Here is a 27,869-nt window from a genome sequence, read left to right as displayed (position 1 = left end):
TATGGATGCTGGGTTTAATTTGGAGGGGTTGAACTTGATGAACTTTGTCTTTTTTCAACCCGATTTAACTATGAAACTACTGTATGTAAGAGGTGTAGGACACGCTGGGGTCCTGTAATTGAGCAACACTGCATTAGATTATGTTGAGGGTAAAAAGGGCACTTTTACCTCTGTCAGGCGATTTCCAGTTGGCTGGTTTTCGGGTGCTTCCCCAAACTTAAGTGTGACTTTGATCACACAATTGGAAGCCTGACAAACTGTGCTCGAAGACTGAGAGCTGTAGTTCTGTTAAATCCTTAGGTTGCCTATTCCTTATATTCAGCATTCAGACACTTTGGGGGTAAATTATCTGTCTATGCAGTCTATTTGGAAGTAGCCCTGGTCCTCAGTCCTGTCTCTACCGTCAGGGTGACCTCGCTGTGGAATAAATTGCCAGGGGCTGAAGGCTGCTGGTTTAGCTGTCAGAACGAGTGCTTCCTAAGCAGCCATCACGAGCAGATGAAGAACAGGGGCTGTGAACTCCATTAGCAGACAAATTGCTGATGCCTGTCATACCACAGGGGCTGAGAGGGGATTCCTGACCTGTAGAGCTGACTATCTATAGCAGTGGCTTCCAGACATTCTGGGTTCAATCCCTTCGCGGTTTGTCATGGTTCCCTGATTTATTAAATCATTGTCACATCAGTAATCTTGCTGTGGTTCCAGAAATATCTAGGACATAAAAATATTCACTCCATATCTCATCCTAACTGGCCTTCAAGCTGGTCCCCCTTAGCTCATAACAAAGTTATATATACTGTGTGTATATATATATATATATATATATATATATATATATATATATATATATATATATATATATATATAAACATTTGGGTAACAGTCACCGGCTATAGTTCCAGGTAGACATGGTAGACTAAAGAGACCCTTTCTGATAAGACAAAAATACTCCTATTGGTGGTCAGAACTGTGTAAAGAACTAAGTGCTGTGTGGCAAGCAAGAGGTTAAGTCATTATTGACTTACATTAACACAAATGTCCTCCGGTAATCATTTTTTGGTAAATACCCACTTCTATGTTCTCCCCTCACCCTGCTTCTGTGTTGCCCTCCCTCCTCAGGTAGTTAAATATTCCACTTCATTATTATGGTAATTGCTTCCAGTTCCAAGCTAATTAATTCAGTGGCACAGTTTGCCAAGTCTCCATGTTAGCTGAAGCTTCTGGGAATCAGTGTCCTTTGTATAGGGTGCCATACAGAATGTGCAACAGTGTTATATGCTACAAGGCACTGTGTATATCCCTATAAACTCTGGTATGTACATTTGTATTATACACAGCACAGGGGAGCAGGTCCGGACTGAGAATTAAAGTATACCCTGGCATTTCAGGTACACAGAGGTCCAAACAGCCCCTACCAGCCCACTAAATACTGACTTTCTATGGCATCTTATAGCAGCCCCTCTGGCATTTGCCAGAACCCACAGATTGCCAGTCCAGCCTGCAGGGAAGAGTATCTGTATTATACGTATAGCAGGGGAGAGTATGTGTATTATACACAGAGGAAGGGAGAGCATCTGTATTATACACAGACCAGGGGAGAGTATTTATATTATTCACAGAGCAGGGGAGAGTATGTGTATTATACACAGAGCAGGGGAGAGTATTTGTATTATACACAGAGCAGGGGGAGAGTATGTTTGTTATTCATAGAGCAGGAGAGATTATGTGTATTATACACAGAGCAGGGGAGAGTATATGTATTATACACAGAGCAGGGGAGAGTATGTGTATTATACACAGAGCAGGGGAGAGTATGGGTATTATACACAGAGGAAGGGAGAGCATTTGTATTATACACAGACCAGGGGAGAGTATTTATATTATACACAGAGCAGGGGAGAGTATGTGTATTATACACAGAGCAGGGGAGCGTATGTGTATTATACACAGAGCAGGGGAGAGTATGTGTATTATACACAGAGCAGGGGAAAGTGTCTGTATTATAAATATGGTATTACAGGGTTATTCAGTCCTGTTCTTCGGGTGCTTCACATATGTGTGTCAGTAGTGTTGCTGATACGGCTGCTGGCCTGGGGTCGCTGCATGTGCCTGGGTCTGTTAATCACAAGGAGGGTAATAGGGGGCCAGACTGTTACAGGTCAGATCCTGGAAGGGGCAGTTCTCTCAATTAAATATGACTGGGCCTTGTGTGAGGAGCCGAATTCTGGAATATTAGTAACGGCACAGCAATGTGACAGGGTCTGTGTTCGCTTGGACTACAGTCATGATTGGAATTAGGGAGCTGTACTGCAGCAGAGCAAAGGAGCAATTATAAAAGGCTTATAGCTAAGGCAGGATAGCAGTTTTCAGTGCTGGAGAATGTTAATGCCTTTGTTTTACCCTATCCTTTCCATCATTCCTGTGCTTGTACCAGTATGTCACAGGTTGTGTTCGATAAGGATGGCAGAGATCTCCTCTTATATATGGCTTTGAGGCAATGCTGTGCTTACAACATGATCGAATATGCATGAATGTTGGCTGTTTTAACTATGTTTTTACTTTTATCTTTATATTATCAACTGTCCAACTGGCAGGTTGTTGAGCTTTTTCGGAGAATTGTGGTATAAATTGGCGGAACATCAATGGAAGCACAAAAGCAATTAAGTAAAAAAACACTTGTGTATAACATGACCGACAGTTAAACATTCCAACTTGGATAAAAAAAAAGCATACAATTTGTAAAACATAACACAATTGGGTGCACTACAGGCCTGTCCCCATTCTGATACACAAGTTAGGGGGCTGGAGAAGTGCACCTATATAGATATATATATCTCCACTCCGAAAGATCCGCACTCACAGGGCTTAAAATTGAAAAAAAATATTCTATTGTAGAACTAAAGAATATATATATATATATATATATATATATATATATATATATATACATAAGAATATATATATATATATATATATATATATATATATATATACTGTATATATATATATATATATATATATATATATATATATATATATATATATATATATATATATATAAAATAAACCCTCTGTTAAAGAGTTCCATGACCTTTAACAGAGGACATATCTAATATCCTGACATTAACGACGTCCATTGAGTCATGTGACAGAAGTGATATCACTAAGCACTGATTCTAATTGATGACTTCACTAAGCACCATTTATAAAGATATCATTTCCAGGATTTCCATCAGGTATAACTTTTCATTTAAGGTCACTGTGTCCCCAGTATTTCAGCCCAGTGTCTTTATAAGGGATATGAAGGACATTCTAGTTATTATCAATGCATGACTTCTGTATATAGCAATGGATTAATGCTAGGCTTTTAGGGGTTAATAATGAATGAATCAGGTCAGAGAATTGCTGACATTGGGCTGAGGGCATTAAGAAATTCATGCAGCAGGTGTAAAGCCTATCATGAGCACTAAGCCTATTATGGAACGCTTGTCTGTTACTGGGTGTCAGGATTCCAGCAACACATACACCGATTGACAGCAGATTAACAGAGATCCTTTTCCTTCTCAGCAACAGTTTTCCTTTCTTCAGCCCATGCATGGAAAAGTGTGCTAATTGTAGGTGTTTTGCAATTTATATAGATCTGTTTATATAGGTTAATATAGTTATTAATCTTCCTATCTGATCTATCCTGTTACTGACACCAAGACAGACAACAAGAAAGCAGAGCATATATTTTCTTTGCAGTGAGAGCTGTGAAGATGTGGAATTCTCTCCCTGAAACAGTGGTACAGGCTGATACACAGGGTCGGACTGGACATTGGGGTCTACCAAGTTCCAAACTTCTGGGGGCCCCTGTGCACATGCGGGAACGTTGGCGTGCATGCTCAAATGCCTCCGCAGTTTATTTTTTTTTTCGGGGGGCCCCGCAGATCTGGGGAAGGGGGTCTGGGCTGGGCCTACCGGGTTTTTTCTGGTGTCCTGCTGGCCCAGTCCAACCCTGCCAATACATGAGATAGCTTTAAGAAGGGGTTGGATGGATTTTTAGCAAGGGAGGGAATACAGGCAATGGCATAACTTGATATTGCTGTGCACCACAGCAAATTATTTTTCAGGCCCCAAAATATGTCTAACGGTTGACTTGTTTTACCAGTATTTATTGAAATTGTATATGATATAGGGCCTCATGGGCCCCTATACCTCCTGGGCCCCCCATGCAGCCGCAGGGTCTGCTTCCTCTGTAGTTACGCCTCTGAATACAGGGTTATGGGAGATAGCTCATAGTACAAGTTGATCCAGGGACTAGTCCGATTGCCATCTTGGAGTCAGAAAGGAATTTTTCCCCCTCTGAGACAAATTGGAGAGGCTTCAGATGGGTTTTTTGCCTTCCTCTGGATCAACTGGCAGTTAGACAGATTATAAACAGACTTAAAAGGTTGAACTTGATGGACGTGTGTCTTTTTTTAACCTAATTTACTATGTAATTATGTAACTAAGTTGTCCAGCTTGAATATATTGCAATATGTGGACAAACAATCCCTGTGTTGTTTAAAAGGGAGGGCATTTTAGGTAGCTTAATGCACAAAATATCTTAATTTCCTCCACATGCTATTAATATGTGAGTGCAGAGGATCTCTCGTCTTTATCTGTATAGATTATTATCGTCTACAGCAGTGATCCCCAACCAGTAGCTCGTGAGCAACATGTTGCTCTCCAACCCATTGGATGTTGCTCCAAGTGGCTTCAAAGCAGGTGCTTATTTTTGAATTCCAGGCTTGGAGGCAAGTTTGGGTTGTATAAAAACCAGGTGTACTGCCAAATAGAGCCCCAATGTAGGCTGACAATCCATATAGGTGCCACCAAATGGCCAATCACAGCACTTATTTGGCACCCCAAGAACATTTTTCACGCTAGTGTTGCTCCCCAAATCCTTTTACTTCTGAATGTTGCTCACGGTTTCAAAAGGTTGGGGATCCCTGGTCTACAGCATACCAACAAATAAATAAATAAATAAATAAATGTATATCTGGTCAAAAACCTAGTCCAAGTTATATATTCACACATGCTAGAACTAGTGTTTTACATTGGAGCTGTCCAGCTGCTGAATGGGAAGTGCTAGGCTGCAACTGTTTGAAGCCAAAGTACATTGGGCTCATTTACAAATACAAGTGCAGTGTAATAAGTGCAGTTTCAGACAGATCATCATGATTTATTTTTTTTTACCCATAGAGTATACTGTACTTGTCATATCTAGAGGTTGGTGAGATTCTCCTGAATTGCTACAAATAGCTAAAAGCACCTGAAACAGCCCAGTGTGCCCTTACCCTTAGAAACACTGTTTAGGACATTTATTTGTGCCCAGGGAACATCACATAATACCCCACTACTTGATGTAATCTTTATCAATGATCTCTTCATCTGGGGCATTTTATCATTGAGGGAGTTACACAACAGTGTCACGTTCACTAATTCTCCCATAGACCTTCCATTAAACTTGTGTTGTTTGTTGACATCTCGGAGTAATTTATGTCATGTACAGGAGCGATCGACAGTACCACAATTAATTATATTGATGCTAAATTGAAAAACATGCGTGAATGGCAAAATGGCTGTTTTTTTTCCCGATTGAGTCGTTGAATGAATTAGTCACATATGATTAGAGGCAGTTTCTAAGACCATGTTTTACTAATCACAACTAATTGATAAATGTCTCATGTGTCAGGGCAATAATGGAAATAACCCGGGATGCCCTGGAGATTGGTGCAGAGCTATTTGCACACAAGCAGCTGGCGTGATAAAGTGTGTTTATAGCAGCAATGAAGAGGCATGCAGGGAGCCCGCATGGGAAATAGGTCTAAAATGGCATGATGGATTTTACTTAGGAAATACAATCTCCTCCCGCATGTGGTTTGCAAAGTGCATGTTTTCTGCTCTTTGATGTCAGTTATAAAAGAATGAGTATTTATTTTTGTAACAGAAGAGCAAAGCATGAGTGGCTCACTAATGGAACGGCAGATGAAACGGTGTGCGGATCAGTGCTGGAACAGATAAAATGTTGTGTAGGAGGAACACAGGTGTCTCTGTACCTGTCGGAACAGCCGAGGCTTTGTTGCAGTAACTATAGGAACAACAGAGCCCATTGTAGAGCATTGGTTTGTATCTGTACCTATTCTAACAGTGCAGTTGTGGAGCAGACACAATGGTGTGTAAGTGTATACAGGAACAGTGGAAAGGCTTATAGAAAACAATTGTGTGTGACTGTAGAGAATGTTGTAGTCAGTGCTTGAAGAGCAGGAAGACTATAGTGGAGCAGGAGCAGGAGCAGGAGCTTTGCTCCTAGCGATTCCCATTTCCTCCAAGAACTATAGGGCAGGCACTGTTCGCAAATTACATGCACACTACAGATACTCTTGAAAGTTATTGACATGCATGAACATATTCATGTGATTTTTACTGCATCAGAAAATGCAAGGGCCATCAGTGACCCACCAGCTACAGGTCTGACTTTCATATTGTTCCATATTGTGTTTGTGTGTGGAAGAAGAGTGTGCAGTTTCAAATGCAGGTGTAGATACTGTACTTCAATTAAGCTCCATGGGCATCTTTATCTTGGAGTGAAACTAAGACACAACAGAGGGAAGTTTCACCGATCTCTGGCACCAATGTTTTTTAAAAAATATTCTTTGGGGCCCCAGTTTTTTTTAACTTGTAAGGGGGGCCCTGGCACCAATGTTTTTTAAAAAAATATTCTTTGGGGCCCCAATTTTTTTTTTAACTTGTAAGGGGGGCCCAGCCGCCAATGCTTTTTTTTAAATTATAGGGGGGCCCTGGTCCCCAATAGCTTTTTAAAACGTGTGGGGGGGTTACCTTTTTTAGGGCTGATGTCTCTGTGGTCTTTGAACCATGGTCCCTTAAATCTACCCTAGAAACCAAGTGACTGGTCATGGGCTATCCTAGAGCACATTGGGCAGATGTTGAGGCAGTGGCAAGAAAATAAGGTTCACTGTAGAGCTGTTCTGCTTTGCTTCCAAGTAAGGCACCCTCCATTCATATCTGACTAGCCACTGTTCTCTGTGCATAACTCCAGGGCCTTATCGTTCTGGTGTTGGCATGTAGGCCAGGGGTCCCCAACTACTTGAACTGGGCCGCTGAGCTGAGTCCAAATTTGAAGCGGCACGCATAAATTTTGATGCAGCGATTGCGAAATTTAAGCAGCGCATGCAGTTCACCGCCCCCCAGTCCATGAAAAACATTAGGGCTTTCCACCGGTCAAAAAAAAGTTGGGGACCGCTGATCTAGGCCTTTTCTACAGTGTGTATCTGCAGCTTTAAAAGCCTCCTCCATTGACATTATCCTGCATCGCCACATTTATTATTTCCATTTCCTGACATGAAGAGTTTGCCATGTACAAAACATCAGGGCTAGAGGAAATCAAAGCCTCTGATCTTGTTCCTGTTTGTTCCTCTTTTGTTTCTGCTTCTTTCCTGGAGAAGGTACTCTGATATTGGCTCATTAATATTCTCGCAGCCTGCTTGTAAAACATCCATTCTCATCTCCTGTAAACATTCCCCCTTTGCCAAAATCTATGCGTTTGAAGAGCAAATTACAGCTTAGTTCATTCTACATTGATTTTTTTTATTACTTTGAGTTTAAAACTGGCGCTGTATTACTTTCCCTCTGCCTCCCCTTTGTTCCTCTTGCCGCCTCAGTGTGATATGTACCGTTTCTTTACATTTGCCTTTGGTTCCTACTAGCCCATGTGATAAGTATAGTATATTCACATTAAAGAATTTCATTGATTCTTGGTGCCAGATACTGAAGTGGTTCAGGACAAAAAGGCAGCTAAATGACTGATTACCTCAGAAATAATATTGTCTACATTAAACTAAAAGCAAATTTGTATTAAATTAAACAATTGTATATTCTTTTTATTTGTGGATATGTCCTCTCACTCCATAAAATCCCTCCTTGTACTCTTCTCATGACTGTGACACTTCCTACTCCACATTGTAAACACTTCTAACTTAGATTATTGTTCCATATTACACACTATAACCCTCTCTATATCTCCCCCTATTGCTCCATATAACCCTCCCTGTAATTCCTCCTATTGCTCCATATAACCTTCCTATAACTCCTCCTATTGCTCCATATAACCCTCCATATAACTCCTCCTATTGCTCCTTATAACCCTCCCTATAACTCCTCCTATTGCTCCATATAACCCTCCCTGTAATTCCTCCTATTGCTCCATATAACCCTCCCTATAACTCCTCCTATTGCTCCATATAACCCTCCATATAACTCCTCCTATTGCTCCTTATAACCCTCCCTATAACTCCTCCTATTGCTCCATATAACCCTCCCTATAACCCCCCTTATTGCTCCATATAACCTTTCCTGTAACTCCTCCTATCACTCCCTATAACTCTCCCCATAACTCCTCCTATTGCTCTGTATAACCCTCCCTATAAGTCCTCTTATTGCTCCATATAACCCTCCCTATAACTCCTATTGCTCCACGTAACTCTCTCTTTAACCCTTCCTATAACTCTTCCTATTGCTCCATGTAACTCTCCCTATAACTCCTCCTATTGCTCCATATAACCCTCCCTATAACTCCTCCCATTGCTCAATATAACCCTCCCTATAACTCCTTCTATTGCTCAATATAACCCTCCCTATAACTCCTATTGCTCCACGTAACTCTCTCTATAACCCTCTCTATAACTCCTCCTATTGCTCCATGTAACTCTCCCTTTAACTCCTCCTATTGCTCCATGTAACTCTGCTTTTAACTCCTCATACCTCTCCATATAACCCTCCATATAACTCCTCCTATTGCTCCATATAACCCTCCATATAACTCCTCCTATTGCTCCATATAACCCTCCATATAACTCCTCCTATTGCTCCATATAATTCCTCCTATTGCTCCATATAATCCATCTTATTGTGCTACATAACTCTCCCTATAACTCCTCCTATTGTTCCATATAACCCTCCCTATATCTCCTCCCATTGCTCCATATAACCCTCCCTATAAATGTTCAGAATATTCTTTATAACTGGTTCTTAGAATGTTCTATTATTCCACTTGTAAAATGTAAGCCCCTTCCTTGCAGCTGTATTAGTGTAAGATTTTAACCAAATAAATTTTTACAATAAATGGTTTTATTTTTTTCCCTCTTTAAATATTGTATTTAAGGATGAAATTGCATCTTGTGCATGCAGGAGATGTGACAGGAGGCTCCTCATGCAGCCTGTAATTACTGCTCTCCTCTCTCATTTATGTCTCTCTGTAAGTCCTACTGTTGATGGATTGGGATGATTTGGGGAATAAAAGCAAAGCATCTATTTTCTGAAAGGGAGAAAAACTCGCTGTCTGGATGTAAGATGTATTAAGGGAAAAAAAATATAAATCCTGTAAAAAACATCTCACTCCACAAAATAGGTCACCGATTTAGTTCTCCTGCACTTTGATTGTGGGCCCAGGAGTGTAAGAAACAGCATACAAATAACATCCCTCTCATCGTCTACACTTTCAGCTTCAACTGCAGGAGGTTAACTGTAGAAGAAGCAGACCCTGCAACCGCTGGGTGCCAATAAGTTATAGGGGCCCAATAAGGGCAATAAGTGATAAGCAGTTCAGTAAGTGTTTATGAAAAATGTTTTGTTTTCAAAGCTTAGGGGGCTTTACAATGATTTGGCTGGGGGCTGGTATCCTTAGTATGGGGGGCAGAGAGGAGAGGATAGATGAATGGAGACTTTGGCTCCATTGACATAAGACCATGTCAAACAAATACATGCCAGGGTACTAAAGGTTTGATAACATGTCCCAGAGTTTAGCTTTGAGGGACAGACATTTCCTTGAAGTAAAGCACTTTTGGCAAAGCCCATTGTTAGGTTTAAGTGTTACAGGTCAGCAGAGCTGTAGTCTCATGAATTGTGGGATCATACATCAGCTCTTCTTGCTGCCCTTTCATGCTGTCTGAGTAATATCCCTCCCTCCCCATCGCTCACACTTGTTGCTTCTCATCTTCCTCGCTGAATCCTGGGGTGGAGAAACCGTGCCAGCCTCTGTAATGAGGTACGAGAGCTGCTGCACTAACATCTAAGGCCTGTCTGACTCCTCAACAGTGAGATGAGAGAGATGGGTAGAACAACAGACAGATAAGAAGCCTCGGCATCACCTCACGCAGGTCTCAAACACATCACCAGACTACAAAATTACTACCTGTGCTTATGTGTCTGTCAGACAAGAACGAAAGGATCTGCAGCGCAAGTCTCAAGTTTCTTCTGATGAGACCATGGACATCCTAAATACTTTTTGTAGCTATAGAACGTACAAAAGCTATGTTGCTCAGCAACTTCAACCTGGAATGTATTAAGTATTTATAAGGCACCAACCTATTCTGCAGTGTTCTACAATGGGGTGTATACTTCAAACATACAAATGATGAACAAATACTGGAGGTAAAGAAGGTCCTGCTCATATCTGGAAAGCAGCCTTGGCTTTACTTCTTTCTCTTTATCAATATAATTATATATAATTCAGACTTGCATAGCATGATAGCGTGACAAGCATACTCAGTTACGTGTAGGAATTGGGTAGGACTGACCAAAGAGATTTGACTTGATGGGACTGAGAATTTTAAATACTCTCTGGCTATAAAACACTATACCAGGTAGGGATCCATTATCCGGAAACCCATTATCCAGAAAGGCATTCTCCCATGGACTCCATTGTAATCAAATAATCTAAATTTGTTAAAATTATTTCCCTTTTCTCTGTAATAATAATACAGTACCTTCTACTTGATCCCAACTAAGATATAATTAATCCTTATTGGTGGAAAAACAGCCTACTGGGTTTAAAGTTTACATGATTTTCTAGTAGACTTAAGGTATGAAGATCCAAATTATGGAAACATCTGTTATCTGGAAACCCCCAGGTCCCAAGCATTCTGGATAACAGGTCCCATACCTGTACTAAAAACCCTTTTTTTTATCTAGTACAAGAATATATGCAGAAATGAAATTAGAGGATATAGTGAGCAGATGATGTCTGTCTTTCACAATACCTTAGAAACATCACATATTTTGGGTTCAGGTTCATGCTTTGATTAACATTTCACCTGCACCCTTTTCTCCATTCCCCCTGGCACCCCTTTACTTCATAACATAGTTTCACATAGAAGATAACCTAGTTTTATTAGTCACTTTTTTAGACACTGTTCAGCTTGAATCTACTACAGTAGTGTTTGTTGTTTCCAGGAGTATTTCGGAGAAAAATTAGCTTTGACATCTTACTGTGATCAAGCTGGACCCCACAGTTCACAGCTTTGACTCGTCAAACAAAATTTGGGAATCTGTTATTTAGCCCATTAGCCCCCTGTCCATCTGCCTCAACAATTGCTCTCTCATAGGCCTTAAGATTTCTACTAGCGATGGGTGAATAAATTTGGCAGGCGCAAATATGTGGCAAAATTCCACATTGCGCCGCCGGAGAATAAATTTGCGAAAATTTGCAGGCGGCAAAAAATGTAGGACGCGTGTCGGAAAAGTTGCTCGCATCAAAACCGTCGCTCACAACATTATTCGGACGCCCAATGACTTTAACGACTTTAATTCGCCCATCTCTACCAAACAAGGACAGCAAAATATTTGGCAAATTAAACTTGCGCTACTGAAAGCGTCAACGATACACAGATATCTTTGTTGGTCCCATTTCTAGAGAACACCAATGTCAATCAGTACCACCTAGAACCCTCTTAATTCTTTACCGATGCAAGGCTTGGCATGAATCAAGAGTTCTTCTTCAGAAACAGCTCAAGTGTTGCTGGTTGATCATCCAAAAGAGAGATACTAAAATGATCACGTTTATTAAATGGTATTTGTTCTCTGTACTTTGTTCTATGTATTCTCCCACATGGGGCTCCTGTGATGTTGGGGGCCTAGAACTAAAGCTCTGTTGCCCTAACTAACTTCTTGAGAGAAGGCATCACTGTTAATGTGAGTGCGATGAGCTGTAACAGCTGCGCCTGTATGTGTGACACTAACTGACCTCGCCAGAAGGATGAGTGTGTATCCACGTGTTTGTATGACAATAGCCAGCCCCTGTAGCTGACTATGAGGAAAACACTATAATTAAGTGTTCTTCCCGAGCTTCTCCCTCTTTGCCCAGTTCATATTATCATGCCTATCCCTTCACATACATAAGCCACAGGTGCAGCTTTGTACAGTGTGAAGCTCACTGGGGTCTGGGAATTCATTGGTTCCCCTTGGGTTGTGTGGGGGCTGGACAAGGGCACATAACACTGTAGATGCTGCCACTTTCCATTCTAATCAGACGTTTAGTAATTAGAGCTTAATGACAGAGACCCAGGGAGATCCAGTAGAACCCATGCAACAGATGTTCAGTGTATAGGGGGGTTGTTTAGGCAGCAGCACCTAGGATACACTTTGAAAAAGAGAGTGGCCATGCTATTCTTCTAAGGGGGATAGTGTCTGCACAGCCCAAGCTTAGAGAAATAGCTGGTGCGAGGGGATAATTGATGAGGCTCACCCTATATTAGAAGCCCTCCTAATGCTGATAAGTGGTGTCTCTGTGAGCAGAAGTACACTTGCCTTTATCCCCTGACTCTTGAAGGGATTATATGCAACAAGCTACAAATGACACACTCAAAGTATTTCCTATAATACAAAGAACAAGGGAAAATGGGAAGGAACAGAAAGGACATGTCAAATATCATGATGCACCTTACCTGGAGAGAGAGAACATTATCCAGGGCATTTATACTTTGTGGAACTCCTGCAATAGTCTGAGGAATAAGTGACGCCATCTGGCTGGGAATCTACTGGCCCAACTGGTGAAATTGATGGTTTATGCCAATGTTAGTAATAGGGCAGAAAGATAAAATTACATGAAGGCCGGGCTTTTTTTTTTCCAGAAAAACCTACCCTCCTTGTCTACATACCATTGTTAGGAAAAAAACATACTTCTAATAGAGATGGAAGATTGCCTTGAAAAGTCCTGTACCTGCAAGTTTGGGTTCTATATAAGGTCAAATGAAAGGACTAGAAGACATTTTGCCCAGTTTGATTCCTGAGGCTGCTGTACTGTTTCCTACATATAGAATGCCTCTCATTTTTGGTATAAAGGCAGTGCTATATATATGGCACAAGGTAAGTAAATACCGTCTGTTTTCAGAAGGCTTTACGCTGCATGTGAAGAGATTATTGGCTCCTTTAAGTGTGTCTTAGGTTCTCTGCTTCGCTATATGTCCTAAGGAGCAGGATTATTATATTTCTCCAGGTCTTTCTTGTCTCATCCCCTTTCCAGTAATATTATGTAGATATTTGAATCAGTGTTTATTTATTAGAGCTATATGGAACTTCTATGCATATTCCCCATGATGTGTGTGTGGGCAAAGCAGACAGAGCTATGGTATGGCCTAATGACAGCCAAGGTAAGGATGGCACACTTCAATCACTGTTTATCCTAAAGTTGTGGTGGATGCAGACCAGTTGACAAGGGTGAAACAAGGTGCTGGGCTCAGTTTACCTTGACTCTTCTTCCCTACTTTGAAAGAATCTCTACCTGTGGAATCTTTGGCATTTAAATAGCCTGAATGTTCTGACTGTAAGAAAATGACACTGCTGTCAGACAAGCTGATGTTGCCTGACCAGATGTAATAGTGAAGGTATAGGCACAGAATGCAGGTGCACATGGGACACTACAGGAGCAGTTTCAAGGCAGTGAAAGCTATAGTATATTATAAATAGTACATTGCATCTGGATAGTAAAACAGTAATAAACATTTATTCTGGGATGGTGAATCTCCTTTGCCAAAACCGTTGCACCCAATACACAATGCCTCTGCTCTCCTTGACCTTAGTTCTGGCCTGAAATCAGATATGCCGGACCTAAGAGGATGAGGAATGGAGATTGTTGGGCCCCTAAGATAAGTTTTGTTACTTTAGTATCTAGGAAGTGGGACAGCAACCCTGGGCACTGAACATTTTGACTGGGCAAAGCTTTCTCTGTGACTTTATTGCCAACTAACCTCTCAGTTGTGAGCACAGATTTTGGCAAGGTTGCAACATTTCCTTAAATAACCTTTTGCGGTCTCATTGTCCATAGACAGCTCTGTGCAGCTGGGGTCTTGCTGTGTTCCCGATAAAAACTGGGATGCAAGCCTAAAACCAAATTCGCTCATTTAACATGGGATACTTCTACACTTCTCCTAGCCAACCTCCTGGAAATGTTTTTGCTGATACCCAACTGTATGGAAAACCCAGACCTTCAATCTGCTGTCCAGAGAATCTTTAGCTGAGTGATCACTCACGGAAGCATGGAAACAGCCTGCTCGGTGCTTATGATGTCTCTTCATAAGAACAAACCTGACACTGACATTTTATTCAGATATTTGCCAGATCAACATGAGCCTGTAATGATACTGAACCCTATACAAACTGAGCCTGAAAACCTTATTGGCAGCCCATCACTATACATTTGACTGACAGAAGAATGACTGATGAACTACAGAACAATGAATGAGACACAAACCCAACAGAACCAGTTCTTAGCCCAATAACCTGCAGCTATGCAAAGCAAAAGTCATGGTATTATCTAAACTTGTCCATGGGTCTGAAGTCAGATGGATCTATTAGGGAGAAACCCAATGCTGGAGTCACAACAATATGGGGATAAATTTACCTGTGCCTCCCCTAAAAGCATAATTAATTATACTAATTCTACTATATGTGCTGCAGACACCCATGCAATATGATTATGAAGATACACAGCTATTACATCATGCTAGCATGATGTAGAGCTAATGTGTTTGGGTGGGGTCCAAGTCCAAGTATTTAGGGCCTCAAACAGCAACCTCCCACCTCTGTGTCATGAATCTCCTAACATGCAGTCATGAGATCACTTTTTCTAACTGTGCCACGCAGCACCCAATGGGTTAAGATCTTTAGTCTCCTCTGTTCGAGGCATCCCACGTGCCTGCACATCTGCTAAATTAAATTAGACAATTAGAGAGAGCTTTTAATTTATGCTAGTCTGGCTGCAACCGCATCCGCTGGGCAACATCATAAGCAGTTTATAGACTTTATAATTTATTTACTCTGCCGCAGAAAAAGGGAAAGAATAATAGATAGTGATACTGCTTTGTGCTCTCGTTCTTGCTGCTTATGTTTGTCTGTCTGTCTGGGGTTATGCATATGTATGAGTGTATGGGCATGTTGCACAAAGGGTTGTGAGCGTGTGTATATATGCATTTATTTATAGACAAGCAAATTCTGACTCAGTGCTACATGGCAGTGCCAGATACCAGTTTTCTGTATATTTTATGAAAGCAGTGCACTGTATTCCCATTAGACTGGCAGCTGGTACAGCCAACCAGGACCGACCATTGGAAATCATGGGTCCCTGTACCTTGGTGGGCCCCACCCACTCCACCCACCCCGTCCCCCAAGCCCCCGCCCACTCTACAATACAGTTACAAAAACTCTCATTACCCTATAATTTAAAAAACATTTGTGCCTGGGCTCCCCTTACAAGTTAAAAAAAATTGGGTCCCCAAAGAATATTTTTAAAAAAAACTGGCGCCAGGGCCCCCCTTACAAGTTAAAAAACATTGGTGGCGGAGGCCTATAGAGTATTAAAATAATACATTGGTGGCCGGGGGATTAAAAAACATAAAAAAAACACACATTGTGGCTTCAGGACTTCAACGTTGCCTCCTTTTGTGACTTCGGATCTTTTCGTTTCTGTGACTTCGGGTCTTCTCTGTTCTTCAGGACTTCAATTTTGGCTGTTTTCGTGACTTCAGGTCTTTTCGCCGCTTCAGGACTTCGCCTTCGGCTATTTTCGTGACTTCGGATCTTTCTGCCGCTTCGTGACTTTTGGATTTTCAGCACTTCCGCATTCGGGACTTCAGCTTTTCGTCACTTCAGCATTCAGGACTTCGGAAGGAGGCGGCACGGCTTCGGCGCTGTCAAGGGGGGCCCGGTTCTTTCGAAAAATTCAGCACTGCCGGGCCCCCCTTCAGGCCCGGGCACAGTACACTCGTACCCCCTGTGCCCCCCTGCAGCCTACTACATGTTTCCTAATAATCCTTATACAGGGGCTCATTTATAAAAACTGGGCAATAACCCATAGCAATCAATCAGTGATCAACTTAGTATTTTTTCAGCCAGCTAAAATTTGATTGGTTGGTTGCCATGGGTTACTGTCCAAATCCCAAATCCAGCATAAAAATTGCATTGGATGGGCCTGGGTGCACAGCCAGTACCAGGGCCCAGGAACTACTAGTTCTGTTATTGGTTGGGAGAATACCGGGTACACTGTAGAGGGCTTAATAACATGCCTTAGAGATACAGTATGTGTCGGGGGGGAGGTCAGGAAGGAGCATGGGATCTGCCAGCCACGGGGAGCGGGTCTGGGTAAATACACCAGTGAAGAAATGTGGAGAATGTGACACGGCCCTAAGCATTTCTCACGAAACTCCAGTATAACATATACTGTATAGCACAGCCAGAGAACTTGTCAATGACAGCAGATTTATTTCCTCTTTAAAATGCCTTTAATAGCTACATGTCAGGGCAGCAAATGCAAAGATGCAACGTTTCGAGTGGCACCCCACTCTTTATCAAGCATGCTTGCCACTCAGAAAATTGCATCTTTACATTTGCTGCTCTGACATGTAACTATTAAAGGCTAGTGATGGGCGAATCCGTTGCGAAATGGCGAAAATTTCACCAAACGCATTGAAGTCAATAGGCGTCAAAATTATTCAGATGCGAACGACAATTTTTATATGAGCGACTATGTTGTCCAAATGCATTCAATGGGCGTCCGAATTGTGATGCGCGTCAATTTTTTTTTTTTTGGCGCAGCAAATTTTCACCGCAATTTTGCAATTTTATTCACAGGTGGCAAAACTCAGAAGTTTGCCATAAATCCATGTCTGAGGAATTTATTTTGCCATCACTATTAAAGGCATTTTAAAGAGGAAAGAAATCTGAAATGCTATTATTGACAAATTCTAATTATATCTTTGAGGAGCTTTGGTGGATAAACCCTGTGACATGCAGCCAAGCAGAAAAGCAAAATACAGAGTAAGTGTGGTTTATTTGCAACTGCTTGCCAGAGCACAGAACAAAGGATGGTCACCAAATGGAATGATTCCAACACTAATTCAGCAGATTTGGATTCTATCCTACACTATTCTCTGTGCCTCAATCTGATTGGACACTTTTCCAACAGGTTCCAAGTTGTGCATATACTTCTTATTGTCTCCAGTCTCTATGGGAAGGTTGGAGCATGCCTTTTAATCACATGACTTTAGGAATGTTGTGGGCTACATCCTAGCGACACGGATTTACTTGACCGGTATTGTCCAGCTGATGGAAAGCATTTCTGAATGCTGGGAATTGTACAGAAGCATATTAGAGCAAATAGAAACTATACAAACTTTTTTATTGAGTGTGGGTGGCGGGAGACAAGCGCTCACCGGTATAAGTGATTTCTAACAACAAGCGGAGTCATTCGGCGTGTGTACAAGATCTAAAGGCATGTTGCAAACCATTTTGCATTAATTAAAGACAACATTACTTTGTGATTAATTCCTTTCAGAAAAAAAAAACCCTCAAGTGGATTTTAAGATCTTTCTTCTTCTATTACACATTCTGTCTGCTGAACACTTTATACCACTGGCACAATGGTGCCTATTCAGCACAAGGAGAGAGAGAGAGAGTATAGAAATGTGGAGAAATTACAGCATTTTACTACCCGTATGAAACTTTCATTATGTGTGCAAAGCAAAACTCCACTGTATAATTATCTGGATTTTCGCAAAATGCCTTTATAACCTAATAAAATGAGGTACCTTATTCTGAGAAGCTGAAATTGAAGGTTGCCTAATAGATACAAGCGATGGGGTGTATTTTTACAGCAAGTAACCAATCAGAGGGCAGCTCTCTTCCCTGTGTCACTGACACTTCCCCTGGTCTCTTTAACTCCTGTCATTTAACTGCAAAAGGAAAATTGCCATTTTTAAAATAAAAGGCCATTAAGGTGCATGTTTTTTTTTCCTCTGCAGCTCCTTATAAATAGGAGTAACACCGTTTCAATGGGTAAATGCTCCTTTAGAATCTGTGTGTGCTTGAAGAACATTATTGGGGATGAATAGCTTGCTGGGAGCCCTTTGTAACGCCAGGTTAGAATTTATGATGAAGTAACAAAAGGGGATCTGGTGCCTCGTATTGAGAAATGACATATATCAGGGAAATCCAACTGGCTGCCCTTTAACTGTATTGACTGGCAACTCCCAGCACCGCAGCCTTCGGAGTATCTGATCGCATAGTTTGGATTAAACAGATAGTTTTTTTCCACAACAGAGAAATTTGACTGCAAGCTCCACTGTGTAATGTATACACAGGTCTAAATAAGGTTGAGCCCTGTATACAAAAATCTTGTGTTTAATGCCCACAATGCATATGTTTATTTAGCAAATATTCTTGTAAATGAACAAGCTTCAGATCAAGTCTCAGTCATATATGGGGAAGAGCATTATTCTTGGTTCATGTATGGCCCAATAGTGTCCGAGTCAGTAACAAAAGCCTGCTGCAGCTGTCCTGGCACATTTAATATGCATTCTGTGGAAATAACACAACACAAACATAAGAGCCAAATATAATAACACTTGTCCCTACTAGAGGAATAATAGGTGTTTGTACAAATAATTACTGGAGAATGGATTTGCAGTAGTTCCCATGGGTAAATGCAGGGGAAGCAGGGCTGGCTACCAGAAAGAAAGATAGTCATATACAGTACATAAGTTCCAGAGACTATTATCCCCACTGCTACTACAGGCACCACCTCTCCCTACTATACCTGCTATCCCACATTCACAGTGCCTTCCCAGAGACTATTATCCCACTGTTACTATAGGCACCATCTCTCCCTATTATACCTGCTATCCCACAGTCACACTCCCTTCCCAGAGACTATTATCCCACTGTTACTATAGGAACCATCTCTCTCTACTATACCTGCTATTCCACAGCCACAATCCCTTCCCAGAGACTACTGTCCCCGCTGTTACTATAGGCACCATCTCCCCCTACTATACCTGCTATCCCACAGTCACAGTGCCTTCCCAGAGACTATTATCTCACTGCTACTATAGGCACCATCTCCCCCTACTATACCTGCTATCCCACAGTCACAGTGCCTTCCCAGAGACTATTATCCCACTGTTACTATAGGCACCATCTCTCCCTATTATACCTGCTATCCCACAGTCACACTACCTTCCCAGAGACTATTATCCCACTGCTACTATAGGCACCATCTCTCTCTACTATACCTGCTATTCCACAGCCACAATCCCTTCCCAGAGACTACTGTCCCCGCTGTTACTATAGGCACCATCTCCCCCTACTATACCTGCTATCCCACAGTCACAGTGCCTTCCCAGAGACTATTATCTCACTGCTACTATAGACACCATCTCTCCCTACTATATGTACCTGCTATCCCACAGCCATAGTCCCTTCCCAGAGACTATTATCCCCACTCTTACTATAGGCACCATCTCTCCCTACTATACCTGCTATCCCACAGCCACAGTCCCTTCCCAGAGACTATTATCCCCATTCTTACTATAGGCACAATTTCTCCCTACTATACCTGCTATCCCACAGCCACAGTCCCTTCCCAGAGGTTATTATAGCCACTGTTACTATAGGCACCATCTCTCCCTACTATACCTGCTATCCCACAGTCACAGTCCCTTCCCAGAGACTATTATCCCACTGTTACTATAGGCACCATCTCTCCCTACTATACCTGCTATCCCACAGTCACAGTCCCTTCCCAGAGACTATTATCCCACTGTTACTATAGGCACCATCTCTCCCTACTATACCTGCTATCCCACAGTCACAGTCCCTTCCCAGAGACTATTATCCACTGTTACTGTAGACACCATCTCTCCCTACTATACCTGCTATCCCACAGCCACAGTCCCTTCCCAGAGACTATTATCCCACTGTTACTATAGGCACCATCTCTCCCTACTATACCTGCTATCCCACAGTCACAGTCCCTTCCCAGAGACTATTATCCACTGTTACTGTAGACACCATCTCTCCCTACTATACCTGCTATCCCACAGCCACAGTCCCTTCCCAGAGACTATTATCCCACTGTTACTATAGGCACCATCTCTCCCTACTATACCTGTTATCCTACAGCCACACTTCCTTCCCAGAGACTATTAACAAGCCCCCAAACAAGCTGTGCGTATGGCAAAATATTATACAAAAGAGGAGAACATTTAAAAGTGAGAAATGAATAGCATTATACCTATGCTCGCTGGCTTATAGCACAATAAATGCCACACTATGAGCTTTTACATTTTTGCTGTTCATGGCCTTTTGCTGTATGATTACTTACTGCCAAACAAACAATCGAAAATGGGAGAAATCTGCCATATGGAACAAATGTAAAATAAAACAATAAGTAAACTTGAAAATGTCTTTGAAATGAACCCAGTACTGATGTAATATATGTGGAGCCAGTGTAGATGCACTTAAGATTCTGCTGCACAAACACATGTAAATTCTAGCCATGATTCACTTATTATGGATCATGGATTTTTGTGACATGCTTGAACAGACGTGGATTCTGAACTCATTTTCAGTGCTCAAAGTACAAAGGAAATGTTTGTAGCATCATAGGAGACAGTGATATTTGTAGGCTCTACAACTTACAACTGGCATTTCTTTGAGATACAAAGATACTAAAAAATAAAAAGATGGCTATGAAATTGCCCAAAACATCTATTGTGCTGCCAAATCAAATATAAATATATCCAATATTTGTAAGCCATTTCTGCACAAGAAATATATACGGTATGGGACCTGTTCTCCCAAATGCTCGAAACCTGGAGTTTTCCGGATATGAGGTCTTTCTGTGATTTATATCACCATCCTTTAAGTCTAATAAAAAAAAGTAAACATTCAATAAACACAATAGGATTGTTTTGCCTTCAATAAGGATAAATTATATCTTAGTCGGGATCAAGTACAAGGCACTGTTTTTTATTACAGAGAAAAAGGAAATCATTTTTAAAATTACATTCTTTGATTTATATATATATACCTCCACTGCAATGACTAGGCACACGCAGGACTTGCTTAATAAAAATCCTTTTATTGTGCAAAATCAATGTTTTGGTCCCATGTTCAGACCTTTATCAAGATGCCTCATATGTACAAACAACCATCTAAATACCCAGTGCAAATTTTAGCACCAATTACATCAGAATGATGTCACTACGACTAGGGATGAGTTAAATATTTTGCTGCTTTTCACAATGAAAAAACACCCACAGACGCCAGTGTATACTAAAAAAAAAATTGCACCTATGAAAAATGCTAAAAACCTTGAAGTAACTGGACATTTTCAAATATGGGCAGCTCCCGTTGATTCCTACATTACCTTGCAGGTTTTAGTCGGCGTACATTTACAATCGAGTTTTTTTTGTGTTTTTTTAAGCTTAAAAAAACAATTTTTTTTCACATGAAATTCTTACGACATAAACAAGCCATTATGACTGAGGCTCCTAGGATATGCCTTGTGTTCAGGGCTACACCCCTCCAGCCCATGTGCTAGTAAAGCCTTAACTTTTGCTACAGTGCAGTGATAGAGTTTATTTACGTTCTTACCATCATTGCTATTCTGTCCCTTACACAGTTTTGATAATGTCACTACAATAGGTAGAAAATGTCATAAACACAAGGACCTGTCATCCAGACACAAAAATCTGTACAATAAAAGTCCTTTTTTTTTAAGACATTCATAGCTGTTGTAAATCTCAGCTGTCAATCAAATATTGCCTGCCCCCCCCCTCTCTTTGCCTTAGACATAGAGGCGGGGCAGACAATTACTTTCACTTTCCATTCAGCACTTCCTAGATGTCACTGCTCTCCCCACATTCCCCAGTTCTCTTAACCATTTAATTGTGTAGCCAGGGCATGGGTATGGACATCAGGTCCCCCATTCTGGTGCACAAACAAGATTCTGAGATGATACAAGGCTTGTCTTAATAACAGTATGCACAAAATGGCTCCTGCCTGCTTGCTATAATTATGAATTCCCAGACTGATGGAAACAAGATTCAAATAATTGATACAGTGTAATTAAAGTTCATTTTGCTTGACTAACATGATAAAATAGCATTTAGCATTTTTTGGGTGACGGGTCCCCTTTAAGGCCGATGGTGCTCCACTGTCCATATTGCCCCAATTTCTCCATCTTGCCATGTCACTACTTCCTACCTACAACTACTGCTCCCAGGCAGTCTCTCCTCTTTCAACCATTCAGAAGTCTCCTCTGAAACTTCCCACTTGCTGTTTTTTATTGAAGTGCAGAATTTTGCACCTACATAAACTCTCTGGGGTATATTTATCAAAGAGTGAAGTTAGAGATCGCCACAGTTTGCGAGAGTGAACAGTTCGCCACTCTCCATTCATTTCTATGGGATTTATCAATGGATGAAAGTGAAAGTTCATCCTTTGATAAATAAGCCTTTCAAGATCCCATAGAAATGAATGGAGAGTGGTGGAATTTCGCTCTAGCAAACTGTGGTGATCTCTAACTACACTCTTTGATAAATATACTCCTCTGTATCACCTACAACATTCTTAACTTTCCAAGCTATTCCTTCTCACAATTCCACTTGTGTGGCTTCACAGCAACCGCCACTCTCCCCTAATAAAACTTGCTCACTTATCCCCCCTAATCTTTGCAAATAAACGTCTCTCAATACAACTATCAAGCCTTTACTAAACACATCTTCCTCCATGGCCAGAGTTGCTCACAATGTAGCTAATAAACAGTTATGAGATTACTTTATCATGATGGATAGTGTGTTAGAGATGGGAATAATTCAGAGACCCCACTGTCTCCTCCATAGTAGATCTCAGTAACTGAGCAATCAAAGAATCAGGCTGCTTTGACCTCCATTATTATTATTATTATTATGGTTATGGTTATTATAATCGAGTCTTCTCTCCCTGCTGCCTTGCTTCGTGTCTTGCTTACTCCCATCTCAAATAATGACTCCTGGGGCCCTTTCGTCTGTTAATAAAATAATCAAACTGTGGTGTGAAAATCCTAGGTGAAATCCTAACATTTGTTATAATTAGCTAAAGCAAGATAGGACTAACATCAGATCTGTGCTTGAGTAAATCCTGATGGCATATTAAGCCTTTGTTTGTTTAGATTCTATCTTTTCTGGGGGGTTTTTGTGAAGCGGTTTCTCAAACATAAGAAGCCAAATAGTTCCATTATTTGGAAATGAGAATTTCACTCTTTTGCTTCAAAGAACCTATTTGTTACACAGTAATGTAATATTTTCTACTCTTTATTGTGTTTGTAGTTTGCATTCAGCATCATTATTTTTTGGGACTTGTAGTTCTGTAGGTACCAGGGAAAGCAGGCTGTGAATAATATGTAAGAGGAAATGTAATCACTGTCTGTGCTGTTCGGTCTCCATAAAAGGGTACCATACTTTATGCTCTATTCAACATGACAGCACTTTCTAACCGGCAGGGTGAGGCTGGAAAGTTCTTTGTTGGCAGTGCCAGTCCCGTCTTGTGTCTGTTTGGATTCCGCATAGGCCTCCTTCGCCACTTGCTGTGCTTCTCACCTTGTTCTCCTGCTTTATTTTGCCCAAGGCTTATAATATCTCCCACCGCACTTACTGCAAATCTGCAGTCCTTCCCTGCTCCATATCTGGGATAGTTCAAAGGATTCTTCTTCCTTTTCCAGCTCAGCTTGGGGTTTATTTCCCCTGAAACAACCAGCCGTCCTTTCTTATGATTTACTGAATGTATGGAGAATATGTTAATAAAATATCACCTTGGTTTTGTTGTTTTCTAGATTTTTTGTGCTTCAATTGAGTGTTTTTTATTTTTCATTTCTCTTTGCATTCTGTTCTCTATTTGTTTTTGCTTTCTTCTTTCCCCATTTTGTCAGCCCTCCCTCGTGTCTTCTTTTTTTGTTCACTGCGCTCCCCTCTCTCATGTGCTCCCTCTTTTGGCTGTTTTCTGGTCTTCTCTTTTTATGTTTCTGTTACCTTACCTTTTTTATTATCAGTGTGTGTTTTATTTTCACTTCAGGTGTGAAAATAAAACACGGTGTACGGTGTGAAAATGTACATTTGGGGGCCGAGGATGACTATAGCCAAACCAGATTCCAGTTTGTATTTATTCAGAATGCACTTGTAGCGCTGCATGAAGTGGGCATGCTCCATTCCCTTTTGCCTATATACTGTATGCAGCACTAGTCATATGTTGCATTGTTTTGTACTTTCTAATAATGACTCTCTGATCTATCCAATGACTTGAGAGTACAAAGTTCTGATTACAATTGTTTTAGCAGCCTTTGATCAGTCCTTTCACTATGTCATGTAGAAAAATCTACCCATCTGTTCTTATTCGTATTTCTCTTGCTTGTCCTCTGCAGGTGGTTGCACATTTGAAGAGCATTACAATAGCTGTGGATACAGTGTGGCACTGGGTACCAATGGCTTCACATGGGAGCAGGTAAACACATGGGAGAGACCTCCGCTGGATCCTTCTATACCAACAGGTGACATATATATCTAGTTACTTGCATGGCCACACTTGTGTTGTCTTTTCTAGTTGGTTGGTGAATTTAGCTCTATTAACCTGCTTTTTCATAATATCTATAGATACCTTTCTTCTTCTTTATGTTTGCATTTCATCATACCCTCAACGTCTCACCTAGGTTCTTTCATGGTGGTGAACAGCTCTGGCTTTGCATCTGGACAAAAGGCTCATCTCCTTCTCCCAGTGCTCAAAGAGAATGACACTCACTGCATCGACTTCCATTATTATATGTCTGGTCGCACCAGCCCCGGCACACTCAATGTCTATGTAAAGGTGAATGGAGGACCCCAAGGGAATCCGGTGTGGAACGTGTCTGGTGTAGTGACGGAAGGCTGGGTCCATGCCGAGTTGGCCATCAGTACCTTCTGGCCTAACTTCTACCAGGTAAAACACAAAGGGGGAAAAGTAATTAAATTCACAAAGACTTTGCGAATAAAAAATTGCAATGTAATATTCTTTTACTAGGCTTTTATTGCATTATGAATCTTAATTACGCATTGAGAACATTTAACACCTGCTCTGGAGTTTTGTTAAATATTTTGTTGCAAAAAATGGTTTGCGATTGAGACACTTTATTACATAAACTGCGAACGATCGCAAAAGCAATTTGGTTACAGACTTTGCGAGGAAGTTGTTGAGGTCTTTAATCAGTCAAAAATGGTGCAAACATGGTTGCCAACGTTCGCAAAGGTGTTTGCAAAGGTTTTTTATGCTAACAAAGCATATTACAGTCCCCCAAAAGCCTGTCTATAACAAGTGTAAGTTTTCTCATCTCACAGAACTAAGTATACTAAGAATATTCTCATTGATGCTGTTTGTAAATCCTGTCTCCTTCTGTGGGTTTCCCATAGATCATAATTGAAGCTGTCTCCGTTAAGGATCACTCTGGGTACATTGCTGTGGACGAGGTCCATGTTTTGGCTCATCCCTGCCGTAAGTGTACTTAATGCTATGTACACAAAATCTATGTATCATTTTTATTCCTTCCATCTCTTTGCTATTTTCAATCTCTTTGTCCATGCATTTCTCCTCCTTCTGTTTGTAAAACCTTTCTTTTTCTTGGCTGAGCCTTCTCCCATTTCTCTTTATATTCTTCCCCTTTTTCTGCTCTAGGAATTCTTCGATATTTGCCCTTTTCTCTTTTTTACCCAGTTCTAATCCTCTTTATTCCTCTCCACATTCATTTTGTTCTCTCTGCTTCACCAAACCTTTTCTGTTACAGTAAAATGTTTCTCTATCTCCCACCACCACCTCCTCCTTCTTTTCTCCCCCCTCTATCATTTCCCTTCCTTCTAAAGGTCAGAAATGTTTAAACACCACTTGCTATTATATTAAAGTACAAATCTTACAAAGAAAAGACATGCAGGTATTACATCCCTCCGCCTCAAGTTTATTATATATTTTTTGTAATTTAATTTCCTCTGCCGCATTTGAGTTTTTGCTTACTTGTCCCTTTTTTAATATTGACACTTGACTTCCGAGCTAATACATTTGCTGCTCATGTTTAAGAAGAGTCAGGGTAGCGGTATATAGTGGTAATGTGCACAACTACAGATTTACCTCCATTACTTGCCAAAGTACAGAGATGCAATTGAACTTTCAAGAAGTTTTCAGCCAGTCAAGCAGTCCTCTACAGTGAGATAAACAGGCTGTCAGATGCTGGAAAGGTCAGCATATATTTTCAGAAATACAGAATATTAGAAACCCTGGTGGAATTTTTTTAAAACTTATATATGTGGGTTTTGTATAACTGTTTTAATATCTATATTGATGTTTCTTTTTCTTAAAGTTGGTGCAAAATGGATATTTCTGATTGTGTTCGCTATTTGTCTTTCGTTCGTTCCGAGTGTGCTAAAGGGGTTAACTGCATAAGAGGCAAAATCTCATAAACTATTTCTCCGAGGCGGGATCTCATTACTCGCAGGCTGCAGTCACCTTAAGTGGAGTAAGATTTAGTGTCTTAATAATGCAATGGCGATGGTTAGTAGGGCCTTGGGGGATTGGCATTTCAGAGACTGTTTAGAAATCATGTTTGTTGTTCCTATAAGCGGAAGTTGATTAGAGTTCTTGAGTGATATATATATATATATATATATATAAATGACACTGGCTGTATATGTTGGGAGATGGTGGGACAAACGGGCAGAGGCCCCTGTTTATACCAAACCCCTCAGAGCCAGAGACATGGATTTTGCTTTAAGAAGTAACATGTATGTAAAGAAATATATAATATACACTTCTGACGTAACCCTGGAGGGAATGTTTGTTTGTTTTTTTTATACCCCTTTCCCTGTTACTCGCTATCAGAATCTTTTCTCCTACAATACAAAAGGGAACAGAATATATTATCTAATGTAATACACAGACATTCACTAACCTTGTGTGTCTCCATCCTACACATAACAAACTGAGTCCCTTACTACATGGAGCCCACTGGATGATTACAAAAACAACTTGCTCAGTGTCGGACTGGGACACCAGGGGCCCACCAAAAGCTTTAGACCAGGGCCCACTCAAAAACCTTAGATCAGGGGCCCACTCTCAGTACTATTATTCTTCCTCTCCTTACTCAACCTCTATTGTCCTAGTCTCTTTTCTTTACATATTATAATCTATTATTCCATCGATTTATTCTATTTGTTCTCATAGAAATAGGGCCATGAAATAGACCAGTCTGACACTAAACTTGCTGTCTCTACAAGGTCAGTGTTACAACTTATTAGAGGGAATGGAAGAAAACTGTATTGTGGGGTGTGTTATAAAAGTTTTAGTTTTAGTTAGCTTATTCTAAGCAACTTTTCAATAGGCTTTCATTTTTTAAATGGGGGTTACTGACCCCATCTAAAAAGCAAATGCTCTGTAAGGCTACAAATATATTGATTTTGCTACTTTTTATTACTCATGTATTTTCAGAGCTTCTCCTTCATATTTCAGGCTCTTATTCAAATAAATGCACAGTTGCTAGGGTCATTTGGGTCCTACTGACCAGATGCTGAAACTGCAAATTGGAGAGTTGATGAATAAAAGGCTAAATAACAAATACATTGTCTCAAAATATCACTCACTTATAAGAGGCAGAGTTATCAAGGGTCGAAGTGAATTTGAGGGAAAAATTCGAAATTCGAAGTAATTTTTTGGATACTTCGACCATG

At 40.8% G+C, this 27,869-nt stretch overlaps 1 protein-coding gene across 5 annotated transcripts in view; it reads left to right on the top strand.

Moving 5' to 3' along the window:
- Positions 1-27,869, top strand: part of ptprt.S (protein tyrosine phosphatase receptor type T S homeolog) — a 169,526-nt gene that overhangs the window by 36,894 nt on the left and 104,763 nt on the right. For all 5 annotated transcript variants that reach the window (XM_041578183.1, XM_041578180.1, XM_041578179.1 and 2 more), the window contains exons 2-4: positions 24,551-24,676; positions 24,836-25,101; positions 25,569-25,650. In XM_041578183.1, the coding sequence (XP_041434117.1) occupies positions 24,551-24,676; positions 24,836-25,101; positions 25,569-25,650 (474 nt within the window). The remainder of the gene's footprint in view (positions 1-24,550; positions 24,677-24,835; positions 25,102-25,568; positions 25,651-27,869) is intronic.

This window comes from Xenopus laevis, chromosome 9_10S (assembly GCF_017654675.1).
Source record: "Xenopus laevis strain J_2021 chromosome 9_10S, Xenopus_laevis_v10.1, whole genome shotgun sequence".
NCBI lineage: Eukaryota > Metazoa > Chordata > Amphibia > Anura > Pipidae > Xenopus > Xenopus laevis.
Note: the sequence above shows the minus strand (reverse complement) of the source record. Positions and strands in the feature narration are given on the sequence as shown.